General features: G+C 38.7%; 1 protein-coding gene across 6 annotated transcripts; it reads right to left on the bottom strand.

Moving 5' to 3' along the window:
- Window positions 1–4,419: 4,419 nt before the first annotated feature.
- On the bottom strand, window positions 4,420–20,438 carry LOC18433090 (Transducin/WD40 repeat-like superfamily protein). Of its 6 annotated transcripts, none has more exons than XM_088874642.1 (7): window positions 20,171–20,438; window positions 19,574–19,613; window positions 19,110–19,361; window positions 18,967–19,024; window positions 5,776–5,919; window positions 4,980–5,648; window positions 4,420–4,773 (listed from the first exon to the last, which is right to left on the bottom strand). In XM_088874642.1, the coding sequence occupies exons 3-7, from the start codon at window positions 19,115–19,117 to the stop codon at window positions 4,528–4,530; spliced, it is 1,125 nt and encodes a 374-aa protein (XP_088730768.1). In that variant the 5' UTR covers window positions 19,118–19,361; window positions 19,574–19,613; window positions 20,171–20,438; the 3' UTR covers window positions 4,420–4,527. The 6 variants fall into 6 exon arrangements, with proteins under 6 accessions (XP_088730768.1, XP_088730769.1, XP_088730767.1 ...); XM_088874643.1 differs by having other exon boundaries at window positions 19,574–19,618; XM_088874641.1 differs by lacking the exon at window positions 19,574–19,613.
- Between the last annotated feature and the right edge of the window lie 486 nt (window positions 20,439–20,924).

Genomic DNA, 20,924 nt, shown 5'->3' on the forward strand with positions numbered 1-20,924 from the left:
TGCGAGGACGATTACACAGTACCTTGGGCTGCCACTAGTAGATCAAAGACTAACATTACCTTCTTGGGACCCTATTGTAAAAATATTTCACTTCAAGTTGGATGGATGTGAGGGTAGATTCTTATCTTTAGGAGGTAGGATCACTTTAATTAAGGCTACCTTGTCCAACCTTCATGTGTACTTCTTCTCGCTCTTAAGGTGCTTAGGCTATTATCTGAAAACTCAAGCATATTATTAGGAACTTTTTTTGGAGTGGAGGTTTAGAGCAAAAGAAATACCATTTTGTTGTCAAATAGGAAGAAGTGTGTTTACCTAAGAAATTTGGAGATCTATGGATTAGAAGGCTTGAGCAATTCAATAAGGTATTACTGGCTAAGTGGTGGTTGAATTTTTCTACAAGGGGTCAAGAGTGGTAGAAAATTGTTATTTTTAATAAATATGGCATTGATGCCACTGGTCCTTTTATAAACCCTAATCGTGCTAGTCTTTCTATTGTTTGGAAGTGAGTTCAGAGGGCCATATTCCTCTTCTTGTCCTATGTTATAATAGTGGTCGATAATTTTGTGCAAGATTTTGGATCACTTAAAGTTTTAAGGGTATTTTGATTTTTTTATTTTATCGAAAAAAATTTAATATTTTTTTAGGTATGTCCCATTGAGATGATGGCATGTACCAAATTTATTATTCCTATAATTTGTAGAAAAAAATAAAAATAAAATACTCTAAAACATCAGATTTAGATCAAACGAACAGTGCCTAACTTGATCAAAATTGGACGGCTGGATAGGAGGGAAGTATGTATTTTCCATACAGTAGGGGAAATATGTATTTTCCATACAGTAGGGGAAGTATAAAAAACTTTCCCTATTTTTGCATGCCTTTTTTATAGTTATATTTATTGAATAGAAACAATAATGGAAGGGTAATTGGACAATTATTTTTGAAGATGGATATTCATGTTAATGATTCGAAACTAGTTTTGCATGCCTTCGTTTTGCTTTAAATTTTATTTCCGCTTTTATAAATTTGCACTGCGGCGGAACCATCTATGACACTTATTTTTTCATCCAAAAAACGTGTTTGGTGCTCCCACATGAGCAAATCGTTTATTTACTCCCCTAGGCAGAAAGCCTATTTAGGGGGATTACCTTGACTCAAAAGTCAAAGTCATCTTTATTCTTGATGTTGTTGTTGGATAATCAGAACAAGGTTTTTTATTTTAGAGAATTTCTTAAAGGATGCAATTTCCAAAAAACTTTTAGAAAAAACTACAAATAATCTCAAAATTAGACTTTCTATACAAGTTACCCCAATCAAACTTTTTTTTCACTTTTTGTTCCAAATTATACTTTTTTAGCAAATACTGCCCCAACTAAAAAATAAAAATCTAAACTATACTCCCTTACTTTTATCCACGCCTCTCTCTCTTTCCCACGAAAAGGCGATCCGACCTATTTTTAGGGTGGTCCGACAGTGTAATGCCTATCCGGTAAATAACAGTGACAGTCTGACAGTACAAGTGGTTGTTCAGCACTGACAAAAAACGGTTTAGCAATAGGCCCATGCAGTCCGACACTGCCAAAGAGCAATCCAACAATAGGCCCATACAGTCCGACCACATGCCCCTGCAATCTGACAGCAAGCCCAAAGTGCGGTCCTATAATGTCAAAGAGCGGTCCAGTACTTTTTTTAGTTTAATAGGGTCCGACAATGTCAAAGAACGGCCCGTCAACCCATGTAAGCGCACGTGAATGGCCAAAATTAATTTTTTATGTAAAAAAAAAGGTATTTTCGTAAAAAAAATATGCCCCATTTTTTACCTGAGGCGTTTTTCTAGAAAGTTTATTTTGGGGGAAAAAGTGAGAAAAAAAGTTCGAGTTGAGGGTAACTTGAAAGTCTAATCTTGGGGGTTATTTATAATTTTCCCAAAAATTAAAGATTCACTTTCTAAACCTCATTTGTTAAAAATAATAATTATATGAGATGTCAACCTTATAATGTAGGAGTAATGTGCATTTAAAAAACCCACTAAAGAAAGTTGTTCCTATTCTGGAAAATCCTTAAATCAATTATCTCGACCTTGAGATTTATAGATAAGAAAAAAAAAAAAAGGATTTCTAATCCTAAAAATAGTTCGTCTTCTAACATATTATCTAGACCGTCAATTTTCAAGTGTTTATAAATCTGTTTGATTGTCACCATTTCTAGAACTTTAAATTTTATAATTGGGAGCAACAATTGATTTTCATATCCTCACAAGGCTTTGCGGCACCGAAACTGCATTTTCCCACGAAAAGGCAATCCGACCTATTTTTAGGGCGGTCCAACAGTGTAATGCCTATCCGGTAAATAACAGTGGCAGTCAAACAGTACAAGTGGTTGTTCAGCACTGACAAAGAATGGTTCAGCAATAGGCCCATGCCATCCGGCACTGCCAAAGAGCAATCCGACAATAGGCCCATACAGTCCGGCAACATGCCCATGCAATCTGACAGCAAGCCCAAAGTGCGGTCCTACAACGTCAAAGAGCGGTCCAGTACTTTTTTTAGTTTAACAGGGTCCGACAATGTCAAAAAACGGCCCGTCAGCCCATGTAAGCGCACGTGAATGTCTGGCCAAAATTAATTTTTTATGTAAAAAAAAAGGTATTTTCGTAAAAAAAAAAATATGTACCATTTTTTACCTGGGGTGTTTTCTAGAAAGTTTATTTTGAGGGAAAAAGTGAGAAAAAAAGCTAGAGTTGAGGGTAACTTGCATAGAAAGTTTAATCTTTTGGATGATTTATAATTTTTCCAAAAATTAAAGATTCACTTTCTAAACCTCATTTGTTAAAAATAATAATTATATGAGATGTCAACCTTATAATGTAGGAGTAATGTGCATTTAAAAAACCCACTAAAGAGGGTTGTTCCTATTTTGGAAAATCCTTAAATCAATTATCTCAACCTCGAGATTTATAGCTATGAAAAAAAAAGGGATTTCTAATCCTAAAAATAGTTCATCTTCTAACATATTATCTAGACCGTCGATTTTCAAGTGTTTATAAATCTGTTTGATTGTCACCATTGCTAGAACTTTAAATTTTATAATTGGGAGCAACAATTGATTTTCATATCGTCACACGGCTTTGCGGCACCGAAACTGCATTTTCCCACGAAAAGACGCTCCGACCTATTATTAGGGCGGTCCGACAGTGTAATGCCTATCTAGTAAGTAACAATGGCAGTCAAACAGTACAAGTGGTTGTTCAGCACTGACAAAGAACGGTTCAGCAATAGGCCCATGCAGTCCGAGACTGCGGAAGAACAATCCGACAATAGGCCCATACAGTCCGACAACATGCCCATGCAGTCTGACAGCAAGCCCAAGGTGCGGTCCTACAAAGTCAAAGAACGGTCCAATGTTTTTTTTAGTTTAACAGGGTCAGACAATGTCAAAAAACAGACCGTTAGGCCATGTACGCGCACACGAATGTCTGGCCAAAATTAATTTTTTATGTAAGAAAAAAGGTATTTTCGTAAAAACAAAATATGTACCATTTTTTACCTTAATGGTTTTTGCTAGAAAGTTTATTTTGGGGGAAAAAGTGAGAAAAAATGTTAATGAAGGTAACTTGCATAGAAAGTCTAATCTTGTGGGTTATTTATAATTTTCCCAAAAATTAAAGATTCACTTTCTAAACCTCATTTGTTAAAAATAATAATTATATGAGATGTCAACCTTATAATGTAGGAGTAATGTACATTTAAAAAACCCACTAACGAGGGTTGTTCCTATTCTGGAAATCCTTAAATCAATTATCTCAACCTCGAGATTTAAAGATATGAAAAAAAAAGGATTTCTAATCCTAAAAATAGTTCATCTTCTAACATATTATCTAGACCGTCGATTTTCAAGTGTTTATAAATCTGTTTGATTGTCACCATTTCTAGAACTTTAAATTTTATAATTGGGAGCAACAATTGATTGTCATATCGTCACAAGGCTTGCGGCACCGAAACTGCATTTTCAGCATAGTTTTGAGGTGCACAGCTTACTTCAATAGTACGAGGTTGACACCTTATACAAACCTCAGGCTTTTAAAAATACTTGGGCTTGAGAAATTCTGTGAACACCTACATGCTCTACCTCATTCCATCCATCACAACTCCGACTACAACCAATAAAGACAAGACTATGATCACCACCACAGCCTACATAAGCATTTTATTATCCTTGCTCATTTCCGAAGGGTTTTAGTTAGTACAGCCAATGGTAGTTGGATCAGATAATATAACCTTCAGAAACCATCATCCTAGGAGAAGATTTATATGAATTTCAGTTTATATGGCTTCACGAAAGTCCGAGGGATTGGTGGTGAAGTTGATCCTATTTACTGGTGAACATTGTGGGTCATTGAGGATCGAGTAGACAAATAGCTCACAGAAAACTGACCTCTTATGGTTTAAGAAAAACTAAGCGTATTAACAGGTCAAAACATAATTACGAGGAGAAACAGACATGGAATATGTACATTAGGAATCTCTCTCAACTAATAGTGCACTCCTTGGGATTTGCTGAGGCCCCTTCATCTGATGATGCATCACTACCAAAAAGTCTTAATATATAAGCATCTTCTTCGGCTTCTCCATCACTATCAAAATCCGTTCTTGCATTCCTCTCAATATAGACCATTGCCTGCCTCCTCTGCAACCTCAATACATGCATTATAACATCAGGAGTAACAGTAATCCTTGAACGATCCTCTCTTCCCTGCCTGTTGGCTTCCATTATCTGCCAAAACCAGTGAACAATAAACCCCGCAATCCACTAACATTCATAAAAGGAAGAAGAGAATACGACCTTTCTAGGGTAAGAATAGAAGGGAATCTTTTTAGGCATACGGATGGAGTGGGATCCTTCTATGCATAAGAATAGAATGGGATCTTTTTACGCTTATGAACTGAATGGGATCTTTTTACACGAACTCTACGATTTACCTGTTCTGCATTATCAGGGAGTGGAATGGGGGCCTCAGCAATAGGAGCCCAAAGCTTCACATTCTTCTCTAATCCACTAGTAGCTAGAATGGTCACACAAGGATGGGGTTCAAGACAGTTGACAACATGTTTATCACCAACCATTAGCCATAGTAGTTGACCACCTTTCTTCTTCCAAATGAATATTCGACCACAATCTGATCCACTCACAACATACTCATCATTAGGGCCAAAGAAATTTACACCTTTAACAGTTCGTGCATTGCGATGGCCTACATACACCTGAGGTTGATCCAACTCATGTAATTTCTCCGCTGATAGTGACTTTGGGTTTGGACCCATTCCCATGTTCTTCTGAAACAGATAGATAAGCTCATCGTTATATGAAACAAGCAATTCACTTGTGGCAGAATAAGCCAACCCTGTGATGTGAACACTATCATTACCAATCAGGTGATTGGGTGAGAATGTGTTCACTGGTGAATCAAGTGGGGAACTCCTTATGTCATAAACACGTGCATATTCATCAAATCCTCCCACTGCAAAATAGTTTGGATTTCGCGGGTCGATAACGATTGCATTCAGACGCACATTACTATGATATTGCTTGTTTTCTGACAAAGAAGAACAAGAGAAAAGCCTGGCAGCGCTGTGACTTCGCAGGTCAAACTGCAAAAAAACAATATTTTGGTTTTGGAAATTTAGTTAGAGAAGACTAAACAATCCTAAATAAACGAAACTGAGACCTGAAAAAAAGCAATTAGCAAATTTGAGAGCCAGCAAATCTGAGACTAACATGCTGTACAACTCCGTCTTCCCCACAACTATAAAATATGTGGGGACTTCCTGGTTCTATGGCAAGCTTGTGAACACGGCCCTGGTGCTTCGCAAGTCTTTTCGTGTCCACCAGCCCATTCTCCAATATCAAGCCGTGCCGGACCTGTGAAGAATTCAAGATATTTAATGCTGAGAATGGATGCTGTAATATATATGTGCTGTTGGATAACATTGAATCCCCACTTGAAAACAAAATTACATGTAAATAGAGGCAAACATTCAGGGCATGTTTGGTAACCAGGAAAGCAGTTCCTGTTAACCAAAATCTGCAGAGAACTCGATTTCTTTGTTTTTAAGCAAGTCTTACAGTGAAATTGGGTTCCCGAGAAATTCTTTCCTTGGGTTAAGGAAAAGCAGTCTCCTCAAGAGGAACCTCAGAGCACCCTATTGGGAAAGTAACCCTCGCTCTCTCTCTCTCTCTCTCTCTCTCTCTCTCTCTCTACCTTCAAACCGTCCTCCCCTATCTCCTTTTTTTGAAATGTTGACGCTAAATTTGTATTACTATACCAAAACTTATAGCATACAGGGCCCACACAATAGAAAAGAAACCAAAATTACAACAGAACCAACCAACCAAATTTGTGGAACCGAGCTCAAAAACTTGCTATGTGGGTTCCGCTGTTGCGGCCTATAAAAGCTCCTTTTTTGTGAGTGCATCCACTATAGAGTTGGCCTTGTGCCATGCATGTCGATAACAGACTTGAATATGCCTGAAAAGGAAAGAAATGTGCTAAAAGATGAGCTCGAGGTGCCAAGGGCAGATAGAGTCCCCTGCGACAGTTTTTCGAGTCCCCTACAACCAAGTATTTGCCCCAATAGCGATTGTATTTCTTGATACCTTCCAATGATGCCAGCATGCCTGCGGAGGTCGAATCAGCAGTGCCGATGCGACCGAGGTACAAGAGGGGTGTTACATTTGTGGTCTCTGAATAGGTCTCCAAAGCCTGTGAGGCCTAAAAGCAACGTCAAAATTCAGTTTTATCTGAGATGAGGATGTCGAGATGGATGAGTGGTGGTAAGACACGAAAGGATAGAATACAAAATGAAATATCCAAGGGGAACTTAGGGTAGGCTCCAATAGGTGATAAGATAAGGAAAAATAGACTTAGGTGGTCTAGCCATGCGCAGCGTCAACCTAGAATAGCACCGGTTAGGAGGAGTGAGTTGGTTCAACTGGAAGGTTTTAAAAGGGAAAAATAGGAAAAAATAAGACCCAAAAGGGTACGGATGGAAGTAGTTAGAATAGATACAGTGACTTATGGTCTGACTGAGAATATGGCCCTTCATAGAGCGAATGATGGTGATAATAATGATCTAATTGACCTCCAGCAGTATCTAAAGGGAGGATCGCGGGACAGAAGCAGGCATAGGAGCCAAGATGTTTTACCAGTCATTAAGAAGTCAGCGATCGAACTGCCTTTGAGGTTTTTAAGGTTTTGGGCCCAAGGGATCACCATGGCATTGATGCAGTCAATTAGAGTATTGGGGTTGGTCTCCCTACCCTTCAATATTCTTGCATCTCTCTCGGTCCAAAGAGTCCAAATGGTTGAAGCCATGGAAGCGCACCACATAAAATTGCCAGCTGCTGGCAAAGGAGGCGAGTTGAAAGCTTGGAAGAGCTTGAAGGATTGAATGGGGAACCACCCAATGCAACCCAAAAGTTTGACGCAACTAAAGTCTAGAGTAGTGTAGCTACCTCACAAAATAGAAACAGGTGGGCATTGGGTTTTGCGGCTGACTCGCACATGGGGCACCTATTTGGAATGGGTAACCCTCTGCATTGCAACAAATCCACTGTGAGGACCTTCATGAGGTATCGATCTAGCAAAAGGTTTGGATCTCCGGTGGGATTGGGTTGCGATCTAGACCCGAAGAGGGGAGTAAAGTATTTTGGAGAATAGCTGGAAAAGAGGTAAAGGCAGTAAGTTTGTGGCCCGAGTGGTCTTCTGAAGTTAGGGCTCCAAACTCTGATTTCTCTCATCAACTCAAAAGATTGGTCTATGGTGGTCTCTGGATTTACTACCAAGAAGAGAAAGGGGTATTTAACTTGTAAGCTAGTACTACTAATCCAGGTATCACACCAAAATTTGACCATCCTCCCTCCTTAGCACTAAAGCTAATATTAGGCTTGACGTGACAAGGCTGGTCAAGATGGGCCACCAAGCCCAAGGAGGTCAAGTGAAGGTTTGGGAACGAGGGAGCTAAGTAGAGGGTCAATGTGGTATTTTTACCTTAAGATAGATTTCCATAGGTCGGATCGAGTTAAGAACCATCAACACTACTTCCCCAGCAAGGCTAGATTGGCCAGCCTGAGGCTTTGAATTCCAAGATCCCCTACTATATCTGGTAGGGTCATAGTATTCCAGGAAATCCAAGTGGAAGTGGTGCCTATCTTCCCCTCCTAACCATAGGAAGTCCCTCATGAGTTTTTATAAACTATGAGCTGTAATGTCGGTGTGCTACGAAGGGGGGGACATCTCATACACCAGGAGATTGGAGAGGGTGGCCTTGATGAGGGTGATTCGACTAGCTAAATAGAGAAATCTCCCCTTCTAAGTCGCAAGATTGCAATTGAACCTTTCAACAATGGGGGCCCCTTATTGCTTGTTGGGTTTGCCGGTGCTAAGGGGTAGGCCAAGGTATTTAGCGGGTAGGTTGTCGTTACTGCAGCCGAATGCTCTAGCTAGGGATATGATGGATTGGTGGGTGGGGGCAATCCCAATGAGTTTGGGCAATGTTCAAACCGTGCACTGATCCCACTTTCCTTCCCGCTACATGTAAGGCCGTCAACCAGCCACCATAGCCTGCCCACATCCCAAGCACCCAATCTCTACATCTGGTAGGCTCATCTTCGCATGGACAAGATCGACTCTATAGTAAACCCCTAATACCCATGTCAATGGTTACCAGTGAGTCACCGGTTCGACCTTCAGATCATCAGCCAGCTAGCCCTCTCATTTCACGAAGTCCCAGACCACCATCATCTGCAACGGCCAATCCTCATTCACCTAATCTCTCTCATCCTAATCTAGCCCCATCATTTCCCAAAACCCCCCATAATACCTCCCCCCCCCCTTCCCCCTAACCTAACTGGCTTCACATCACACCTGACAACCCCCATTCCCCCAGACATTATCACCTCCCCTCGAGCCCTGACCACGCCTTTCCTTCATCCTCCCGAGATGGGCATGCATGCTTGGCACCAATCCCTAGAAGAGCCTACCAGGGCAATCGTCCCACAAGACCAAATCAGGGATGCACTCCACCTATCCTGAGAAAAGCCCACTAAGTCAATAGTCCTACAGGACCAAAATGGTGGCATACTCCACATTCTCTTTGCCAACATTCCCATGAACCCAATCGCTCTACACTCCAGACCCGTCACTCTTAATGATGAGACACCCAATAACCCTCTTCCTAGTGGTTGCATGAATTTCCCCACAAACAGTATTCATGATACCATCCCACAGCTCTCCCACCACTTAGCTCCACTTCTATCCATACCCATCCTCTCCAGCCTAACCCCTCAATCCTACATCCCTCTACATCACCAGGGACCCCAGGCTTTTTACCCAAACCCCTGTTACTTCTGCACCCTCCTTGTTATCTTGGAGTCATTTACCCCGTTACCACTGTCCTTGCTACATCACTTTCCCATAGAAGACTCAAGGGACCCTTTTGCCTTGGCTGTCATCACCAGCATTGTAATTGAAAACCCGTCTTTACTCCCCACCGCAAACCAACAGCCCATCAACCTCCTTTCTAGAGCCCGCCATATTCCTAACCTCCCCTCTCTCCTATCTCTCACTTAACCTCTCAAAATATATGCTCATGCTACTACCTCTTCCCTCGCACCTCCTCTTTCTAAACCTGAGATTTATTTCAACCTTACTTATAATCATTTATTTTAAAAATATTGTCAGAGCATATCTTTAGTGAAAAAGAAAAAACTCATTTACCATTTATATAAAACAGCCAATTTCCTCTGAACTTAGGGTTTTTGCATTTTTCATTCTCTTTATCTTAACCACAATTTCCCTCTCCAAACAATTCATATAGGATGCTTTCTCTCTACAAGTCCAGTGAAAACTAAGAAACCCCATGGCTGCTTAGAACCAAGAAGAGCTTCTCACCACTCATCCTGAGCAGTAAAAGATTGATGCTCAAGCTTCTTCTATATGCTATTCTTTTTACACCTTCATTTCTTTTTTGCTAGTGGACAAAAGGCTGCCGCTATTATATCATCTGCTAAAACCTTGTTTCTTTTCGTTACTGCCTGAAAAACATCCAAATGCAGGTAGGCTCTTATGGTGGGCTTCCATAGCGGCTACAATTTGGAATGAGAGAAACTGAAGAATCTTCCAAGGAATCAAGTGCGAAGCTCCAGCCCTCTTCCGTAAAATTATCTCCCAGGTCATCTTGTGGGCTTCTAACCACAAGGCATTCAAAGGCATTTCAGCTTCCACGTTCCTGCAAAATTGAGAAGAAGTCCTCCACTTCCAGTTTCCTCGAGCTGCACATGCTAATAACTGGTCCCCACCACCAGAAAGCAGTATTAAACTAAATTTCAACAGGTGCTCCCTTGGTAACCCCGGACCAGCAGGAGTGGGTGGGGTTTTCAGAGACCACCACGGCAATATCTTGGCCTCTTTTTCCAAGAACATTGACCACATCGATTCCCAGTTTGCCGAGTCCATGGAACTCCTCTCGGGACTCAAATTGTTCAACCACGAGTGGGGTCAACCAGTGATTGGTGAGGGAGACACCCAAAACATAATCACTTGGGCTGCTGGACTTGCTCCCCCTCCCTGGTATCTTGCTTCGATTTATGATGAGAAAATGCATGTTTCCAAGGATACAACCGTTTTATGGATGCATACCTGGAGGATGTCAAACGCCTTGGCGAACCAAATGGCTAAGGAAAGCGCACTATCAAGCACATGAGCCATTGGAATTTTTTGACTCACTGTTGTTCGTCACATGTTTTGGATAGTCTAGATCTTCAGCTCCTCTTTTTAGTAAATCCTTGTAATGGGCACCTTTTTGTTTTTCTCTGCAATGGACAATTCCTATAAGCCCCACCCGTTTTTTGTATAGGATCTCAATTTGTGGGGAGCCTAACATTTTTTGCAGGGAGACCCAATCTGAGAGTTGCCTCAACGGACTACTGTATCACTTATCTTACTACAAGAGTAAACAATTTCAAAAAAAAAAAAAACATCCAACTTCTATTGCTTTGGTTTGTAAGAGCTCGAGAATTCATATGATATATTTTTCATTGTTGAGGTCATTAACAACCCATGTGTTCTTATTTCAGAATTTCTTGGGAATGACTTGCATATTGTACTCATTTATTCGATTATTTTTTGGGTAATTATTGTCTTTAAAATGCAAACCACACCTGGTTCAACTCCCCAGTCAAATAAACCAATAATGCACTATAGAGAGAATGTAATATTATAAGGGGAATAATGTTTGATTTCTTGAATCTCTTCCTTTGCTAATTTAGGATTTATTGTTGTATGGGCTTGTTGAAGCTTTAGGCCATGAATTTGATCACTTGATTTTATCTTCAAATAGAGAGGGGAAACCTTACGCGCTATGAGAAAGGAAAAATCTTGCCCCTACATAATTTATTTGCTATGCAGGAAAACAGCAAGTTCCATTTGTTTCTTCTTGATCAAGTAGTTGTTTTATCCTTCCCTCTAACAAGAATTCTTCTCCTTTAGCTCTTAGTACATGGCTTGGATCTGTTTTTCCTAAGCTCTAAGCGACATTATTGCATTGGCCACATTTTTTTATATTAAGGCCTTATTTTTATGTTTTATATTAAAGCCTTATTTTTATGTGAGGGAGCTTTTTTGCCTTGTCCTCCTAGAAATGGTTGGCTTCTGAAAAATAGAATTGTGGATTTCTTAATGAGTGCAGTTTGTATAGAGCCGAGGCTCTAAACAATCAAAATAGAGCCCGCCTTCAAATAGTGTTGAGAAATGTGGTTTCAATACTGGAAATCTTTGTGATAGTCTTAAAATATATTTTCATCTCTAATTACAAAATTTAAAGCTTCAAAAATATTGTAGATCGAGCAGATCTATGAAAATTTGAAAATTTTGAAAATTTTGAAAATTGATGGTACAAAACTGCATTACAAGATGCACTATTTCCAAAACTTGAAATCCATTTTTTTCTCATGTCCATGCATCTTGATGTCGAGATGACCAATTTGAGGATATTTGAGTATCAAAACAACGTCTTCTAGTAAAATGTTTGAGGTGCGCTCTAATTTGATTGTTTAGAGCCTTGGCTCTATATAAACCTTGTCCTTTCTTAATTAGATCAAACGCTTGACACTCATGCTATGACCAACGACAGCATGTTATATATTTATTCTAGTGCCTACAAGGATTCATAGGCCTTGCAAGAACCTACTTCTGTGTAGTTTCAGTTTTTGAAAAGGAGAGTTGATGATGTTGGGATGGGTTTTGTGCATAAAAAAGCAGTGGCTGATCGGACAGCCCCTCTATTTGGTGAGTTATATGGTTGAGTGAGTTTCTGAGTGTCGATTGGAAGGGAGGCTTCATGACTGAAATGAAAGGGTGGGGTGCATATCTGGAAAGGCGGTGAATTTCAAGATGATTATGAACCCTAGTTGTTGTATGTAAGCATGACACCATTTGGCATAGAGAAAGGGATAGTCATGTTTGTTTGTTAAATGCAAACATATGCAGACTATAAGAGCAAGGTTGAAAGGAGTTTATGAAACTTCAATTAGTGACTTTCTTGAAAGAAAATTCTGTATGCATTAAGGATACAACCATTTGAAAATATAGGATTAACATGTCTACTGAGTGGTAAGGATGGTTGAAATAAAGAAATGCACTGATAATCTTTTTAAAGATTTGTCAACTTTCTAAAGCTGCTGCCAGTACTTTTTTTAGGAAAAGTATCCTGTCCAAATCATGTGAATGGGTGGAAGGGTGCACAAGCACCTTCCAATGAGTTGAGATCTCATATGGCCATATCCAACCACCGAAAATTAGTCTCGTATTTTATTTTTTATTTTGTATTTAAATAAGATAATTATCTGAATTTTGGTGTGTAGGTGTATTTTTATAAATAAAACTAAACAAAAATGATTAAAAAATATTTTCAATAAAATTTTACCAAAATACCTCTAAGTTTATTTTGGTCACTATTTTTTATTAAAAAAAAATTTTAATTAATTGTATTCAATCTTACTTATAAAAATAAACCTAAAACCAAAATTTCAGATTAATATCATCTTTAAATTAAAAATTAAAAATAAAAACGAGATTCATTATTGGCCCTTGGATAAGCATGGTTCAATCTGAACCATTAAAAGGTGCATTTGCACCTTTTAAGCATCCACATGCTGTGGCTGCAATACCAACCCTTTTCTTAAAGCATTGTTTCAACCTCACTCATAATCTTTATTAGGGGGAATTGAGCATCCCAGTGACAATCTTTATTTCTAAAACTTTCAAGATCATATATTGCCTGTCCAGACCCTAGGTTATAAACATCCTGTACTGATCACCAAGCAAATCAGACACTACAGCTAATATTTATGGTGTTAGACCAACTTATTAATAATAGAGAAACCTACTGATTAACCTCTTCTAAGGAAAGAATTTATTGATAATAATGTGATATTGATAATAAATCAAAAACTTTTGACCTGAACCATCCATTTTGTTAGTCCTACTATGGATGGACTATGACCAAAAACATCTCCTTCATTACACAAATATTAATCTAGTCAATGAACTGTTTAATGAACGGTTGACATAGAACAGACTAATTTCCTTATTACCAGGTTTCCTAGGCAAGCAGAACCAAACAGCAGAAACTAAAATCACCAGGGAATTCAGATAGGTTACCAAATAATAAATTTCAAAATACAGGTTTCCTCACCCTCTCACTGTCTCACCCTCATGCAGACGCGTGCAAGCATGTCAACACATAAGCATGCACATACATCTGTCTGATTATTATTACAGAAGCCAGGATTGAGGTATTTAATAAGGGCCAAGTAAATCTTGTCAAGGATTAGAAAACAATGAAAACCACAGGAGTATATAACAAAAACTTGATTATACCGATGTTTGACAAAAAAGAAATCCATATATTATTATGATATTACTTGTAGAGAATCTGATGCAAAAAGACTTCATAAACTACAATTGAGAGCTATATGCTGAAAATAATGTAGGCCAGAAAGATCCAAACTTGTAGTCCAAGACAAACACAGCCAAAACATATCTCAACCTCCCCCAGAGCAGCAACGGTGCATAGGTAAAGTAGAAACCAAGTCCTCCATGCATACAAACCACGAACACCAAGGGAGAAAATGTAAATTGAGAGACCCAACAGCATAAGAATTCAAGTGGACATGCAGGGCTAATTTTCCAAGGTAATACACATTTTGGTCATTAGGTGGTGCAATTCCTAACATTGTTGCCTAAGTTGCAGACGTCAACCATAATACCCTTCAAACTCCAAAGGCTATCCTTAGACAATAGTAAAAGAAATATCATAATGCAAGTACTAAGTTTGTTGATAGACATTATGTCATCTCAGTGAATGTTCTTGGTGAAAAAAGAAAATGTAGGAAGTAAACAGCAGTGTATGAAAATTAGGCCGCCTAGGCTGCCAGGAGGCCTCACCAAAGCAAACTGGCCCAGGCGGGCTGCCCAATGAAAATTTTGATTCTTTGAATGACTGAAATAGTGAACAACATAAACAAGTCCATAGCGTATAGGTGTCCATATGGTCTAAGAAGGGTGAGGACCTTAAACTTTCCCCTAGCCCATCCCATGCCTGTTAAAGGGGCTGGGTTGTTTTAAGTAGGCAGCCAACATACAGCTTTGTCAAAACTTATCATGAGAACCTACAAATGATGACTACACAGCAGGATAGTCCATACTTCATAGTTGATAGTTCATACAATCATCATACACATAGCACCCTAAAAATGATTCGAATAAGATAGGGTAAGCTTTCAGATGATTCTTCAAACTTTACAATTTTTTCTGAATTAGAAATCTTGCAAAAACAATTATTTGGGTGTTTTTAGGGTTTAGAATTGAGTTTTTAACTTTTGGGGTTTAGAATACCATCAAAACACCCTTTTCCCCCTTTTTTATGGGTCATGAATACCTTCCCTCACAGCAATTTTTTTCCCATCAAAAAAGGCCTAGTTCCTGGGCGCTGGGCCCACCTAGGCAAGGGCCCAAAGATACCCATCTAAAAAGGCCTAGTTCCTAGGCGCTGGGGCCCACCTAGGCAAGGGCCCAAAGATACCCATCTTGGCCTGGCAAGGTGACCTGGGGTCCCTTCGGCGCCTAGTGACTGGGAGGGCCATTTTCTTAAATTATGGGTTACATCAAAGTTACATACTACAGATTGACCTCATGAGAGGTTTGAACATGAGTGTGTAGGAATGAGAAACAAAATCAGCTTTAATTTGTGTAGTAGGATTAATTTCAGCAATAAATGATCATCGGTAATCCAAGACAGAGATTCAAGTGTGGAAACTATAAACATAAATTGATATATGATTTATAGTGTGATGAAAGAAAATTTGTTTGAGTTGTGGAGGAGCACAGACAAGAAGCATCCAAATGGTTAAGATGTCGGGTCTAATTAATAGGTAGAACATGACCTTATAAGCGACGAGGGTTATCTAGTATGATGAAAGTAAGTTGGAAATTCATAAGAACAGGCTACAGATATAGATGCTGATAGAGGGCAGATGACGGTGTGAGAATGGAAGAGATGGAAGAGGCAGAAATATGGGGAAAAAAAATATATTGGAGTGAGAGCGCCCTCCCTATTTTCTTTAAAACTAGAGAGGACGAATGCAACATCAAACTATCAAGCGGCATTCCTGTCTATCTGGTTTGTTTTTAGATGAGAATGTAAGCCTCCCAACGCATGCATATAGTCTCATTCAACTGTTCAATTCGAATTAATCTCAATTGATTTCTTCCATCTCATTCCTCTTGCATTCATTCTTTTTTGAATCTCTTCCATTAAATGACTATTCATTCGTAATATGAAGGAAGGGGGCATGCACTTTGTTCTGCTTTAAGGACAGGAGCATCTCATCTACCTATTTGTTTGTACTTCACTCTTTCAGTTACGAATTCCGCACATAAGCAATTATAACGGTAACTGCATATGCATCTCTCATATATGTATTGATAAGGAAGGAGGATTTGAAATACGAGATCGAAAAACATATCTCTTTGTGGCGCCATGCAATACATCATTTGGACAAAAGGATAGATCTATACCTCATACTATAGAGGCGCACCAGCACTTAGATTAGGACCTCAATAAGGTGTAAAATCTGACTACATGAAGTAAATACAGACAGGTGTATATGCATGAGTTTGATTGGTCAGCAATCAACCTTGGACTTGATTGGTTAGTTCATAGTCCATAGTAATGATAGCCACAACATAATGTCCCAAGTTTGATTCCTATGCTGAATACCGAGAAAAAAAGCACAAGCAAGTTGCTAAAATATATTCATAAGAAAACCAACAAAATGCTCTGCAATCAAGTTCTGCTTATACTGTTCTCTCTAATATTAAACTCAAAGGATAAGCTACAGGCAGTTGCAGATCTATGGTTCAAGAAAGGAGTCACTCTTTCAGTTACGAATTCCGCGTACAAGCAAGTACAACCATAACCACATATGCATCATATCATATATGTATTGATAAGGAAGGAGGATTTGCAATGCAAGATAGAAAAACATCTCTCCATGGCACCTGTGCATACTACTCCATGGTTCGGGTCCTTGAAAAAAATTAATCAGAGATTCATTTAATCGAAAATAGTATACATGCAATACATCAGTTGGACAAAAGGGTAGATCTATGCCTCATACTATAGAGGCGCACCAGCACTAAGATTAGGACCCTCAATAAGGTGTAAAATCTGACTACCTGAAGTAAATACAAACAGATGTATATGCATGAGTTCGATTGGTCAGCAATGAAGCTTGGACTTGATTGGTTAGTTCATAGAAATGATGACCACAACATAATGTCTTTAATTCCTATGCTAAATTACCCAGAAAAAAAGGGCAAGAAAGTTGCTAAAATATATTCATAAGAAAAGCAACTAAATGTTCTGCAATCAAAATACAGACAGGTGTATATGCATGAGTTCGATTGGTCAGCAATCAAGCTTGGACTTGATTGGTTACGTCATAATAATGATGACCACAACATAATGTCCCAAGTTTGATTCCTATGCTAAATTACCCAGAAAAAAAAAGCACAAGAAAGTTGCTAAAATATATTCATAAGAAAACCAACTAAATGTTCTGCAACCAAGTTCTGTTTGTACTGTTCTCTCTAATATTAAACTCACACAATAACCTACAGGCAGTTGCAGATAGGAATGAAAATTGGAGTGTGTCAGAAGCTAAGACTAGAAGCAGCGTTGCTTGCTGATTGAAGGATCATGAATTTGGTAGGAACAATCAGCATCGCGAATTTGGTAGGAACAATTGGTAATAAAAAAAAATTTACCATTTTATTAGTAATGAATTTTAAAAATTTGTTCGAGTTTTCTTGTCTGGGATAAAAAGGAAAAAGTTATGAATACAACGGACATTGGAGAAAGAGATGGATGAAATGAAGAAGAATGGTAACAAGGAAACCACAGATCAAAAGAAGTCGACAGGTTAGGAAAACGAAGGAGTTAGTGGCAGTGAAAAGTAGCTGGGGCAAAGAAAAAGAAGAACATGTCACAGTTGCAAAGGTGAGGTGTATGATAAGAGGAATATTAGAAGAAGTGGGAGCACATGCCACATAGCAAAGAAAGCTAAGAATACAGAACAAAGGAGATGGGGTCATGATTAGAAACACTGATAAATAGCAGCAAACATGTATATGTATCTGGCTAAATTGGACTCATAGCAACTAATGAATTTTAAGCAGTTGGATCTGGAGAAAACCCTATGATTCAGTCTCAAAACTTAACATTCAATAATGGAATACAGTAGGGATAATCATGATCATATATAGCTTAAAAACAACAACCTAAGATGATCCCTCTATGGCAGTAGTAAATACATTTTTATAACAGAATCATATAAGGTGGTCATAAAATGCGTATACAGCCACTTCAGGCATGAAACAAACAGAAGAATTCATAACACTGGACTGAAAAACATCTCACATGGAGTATTGAATCCATGATAAATGTGATATCACGTTAACTCTCCAGAGAAATCTAACCAAAATTCTCCCATCATGTAACATAAGCCTTCTGTGCCTCCAAAATGTCCTTTCTTTCATAATTTGTTGAACATAACTTTGACCTTAATGATTAGCACCAGTGTCTAAAAAAGAGGATCAGTGGGGTGAACTAGTCACCCACTGATGCCGAGTCTGACTAGCCAACTTGGTGGGTCAGCTCGGCTGACTCGGCAATTACAAAAAAAATAATTACATAAATACAAAGCTTAATTTTATTGAGTTTTGGTTGTTTAAAAAGTTTAAACAAGGTTTAGGATTCTCAAATCAATATAAAAACAAAGTTTTTATACCTTTAAAACACAATAAAACATCATTTAGGGTGAATTGGTCCGAATCCCTTACTCATGAGGGACTTGGACCAGTCACCCACCGGTTCAAATTTGAACCTGGAAAATCGGCCGCTCCGGTCTGATTTGTAAACACTGAATAGCACAGTTAGTAGATAGCAGAAACTTCTTTATTAAAGGACAGGAAACTACAAGTTATTTCTCCATTAGTTTCCCATGACATACACTTAACTAAAATTCCATCAAGAAAATACTTTGAATTTTATCAAGAAATTGTAATTAATATGAAACACAAAAAGTCCTGCAACAGAAAGCACTGAATGATAATATGTGGAAAGCATTAGACCCTTTGAGACAAAACAATCTGATAAACTAAGTACTCATGCCCAGCTAAAGCAAAGTAGATAGATACAAAAGCACATAGTGGTGAGAAGTACAACAAAAATGACCAACAAGGTCGCACAAACGAGTCAAACACCTCCAGAAAAAGAATATGGAGACTGAGAATATGTAATAGTTTTTTGTTTAATGACTTATCCATCTATGAAATATTCAACTTGCCTTGAGTAGCTTATGAACGCACGCTACCTTACATGCTTTATGTGTCCCCTTATATAACCTAATAGGAAAACAAAATCTCTTCAACAACCATAAAGAAGCCTTAACTTACAAATACTATATTAGAATCTAGTGAATACACAAACCTGACCATCTGCAGCACAAGTTATTACGCTACGATCATCTGTGAAAGGCATGATCCTGGCCTGAAAGACATTGTCTGAGTGGCCAGAAGGATACGAAAACCTTTTGGCTTTAGCTGCCCACTCCCAGAATATAACCTGCCTGTCATCAGATCCGGTTACAAGAAGGTCACCAGTAGGATTAAACTGTACTGTATTTACACAACCATCGTGTCCATCCAGCTTTGCATACAAACTCATCCGTTTTATGATGCCCTGAAATGACAAAGGCAAACTTAGTGAATGATAAACACATAGCAAGTACTAATAAGGTTTAGGTACAATAGTTGAACTATGGTTTCACAGCTCGCTCCATGACATCCAGTTCTCCAATTTCTTTTAACCTGAAAACAGTCACCATCTAAACCATCGCGTCCCAGGCTCCAATCTACAGCCTTAAAAAATTATGCAAGCTATGAAATAATTACCAAATGGAGAGAACCTTCCCTGTAGCCTCTAATTTGTAGCCTGCCCTAGGATAGTTGCGATGGCGATGAAGCATAAATAAGGAAATCCCCATGTGCCAAGAAAGAAGAGTTCATTAAGTGCTGTTTAAGAAATTTTGTTTTTGATAAAAATGTTTAAGAAAGTTACTCTCGTTAGTTGTTACATATTGCCATGACTGATTCAATCAAGACTGTTTGACCAGAGCAAAAACAACAACTGAACTTCCCTAAAAACAAAAACGGCTACCAAGCTACATTATCAGATGACAACAGCCAAATCAAAGTCTAAACATAGTCATCAGTCATCCTTAACTTAGACCCCATGACTAGATAGATCCTCATACTGGCTCACCCAAAAGAAAGTAAAGCATGCACAGTGCAAATACAAGAAATTATACAAGAAGTGGCGGACAAATCAAGTCGGGAGCGACATGATGAAACCGAACAGACCATCTCAATCCTCAAAAGAGAGACCCAGAAAAATAAACAAGTGAAACAACTGCATTACAATTTGCATAGTGAATCCAAAAGAAATTAAAAAAGGGGAAGTCTTGACCAGCAAAGGGAGATGATAATAACCTCAGAACCACCAATTCGGCGCGCAAATTTTCGAGGGTCAAGTAAACCAAGCTGCCTCCTCCATATGCCCTCTACCCCAATTGTATGAGCCTCTGATCCACACTCCATTGCCATCAAAATCAATTCAAATCCCTATCATACACAAAACTATAATTGCATCGCAGGAGTTTCGAATATGTAACAACCAACCGACTAACGAGAGAGAGAGTCTCCGTGTGTTTTTGAAAGAAAAGCTTCCAATATGAGCAGAAGCCAATACAGATGCCAATTCCAATTCCGATGCCAATGCCTTTATTTACAACTATTGTGGCTTGCAGCACTGCAGTCGTGACACGTGTAACACGTGGGGCCGCTTCCTTTGACTGGACGGTACCGATTTACTCCTGCGGCGTTCGGGCAAGTTTTGTCCATTGAGTTTGAAAACTCTTCTATTATTCGAGTATAAAGTGTTTATATGCAAGAGGCAACCACCGTCTCTCGAGTTACCGACAATGGCTGATATGCACTTGGCATCTGGCGCTACCCTATCATGAAATTTGTCAAAGGATAAGGTACCAACTATCAATTATTTAAGGACACGGCTTCTATGCGACCAGCCCGCATATTGTAGAAATGCGGGCTTGGCCATAATTCTATTTTTTAAATATAATTTGGTCTTAATTTTTAGAGAATATATAATTTTTAACATTGAGATCATGAATATAAAAATATAAAAAAATTAAAATTAAAATAATAATTATATTAAGAAAACATT

The sequence above is a fragment of the Amborella trichopoda genome, chromosome 8, assembly GCF_054954075.1.
Source record: "Amborella trichopoda isolate Santa Cruz 75 chromosome 8, AtrichopodaSantaCruz75HAP2 v2.0, whole genome shotgun sequence".
Lineage (NCBI taxonomy): Eukaryota > Viridiplantae > Streptophyta > Magnoliopsida > Amborellales > Amborellaceae > Amborella > Amborella trichopoda.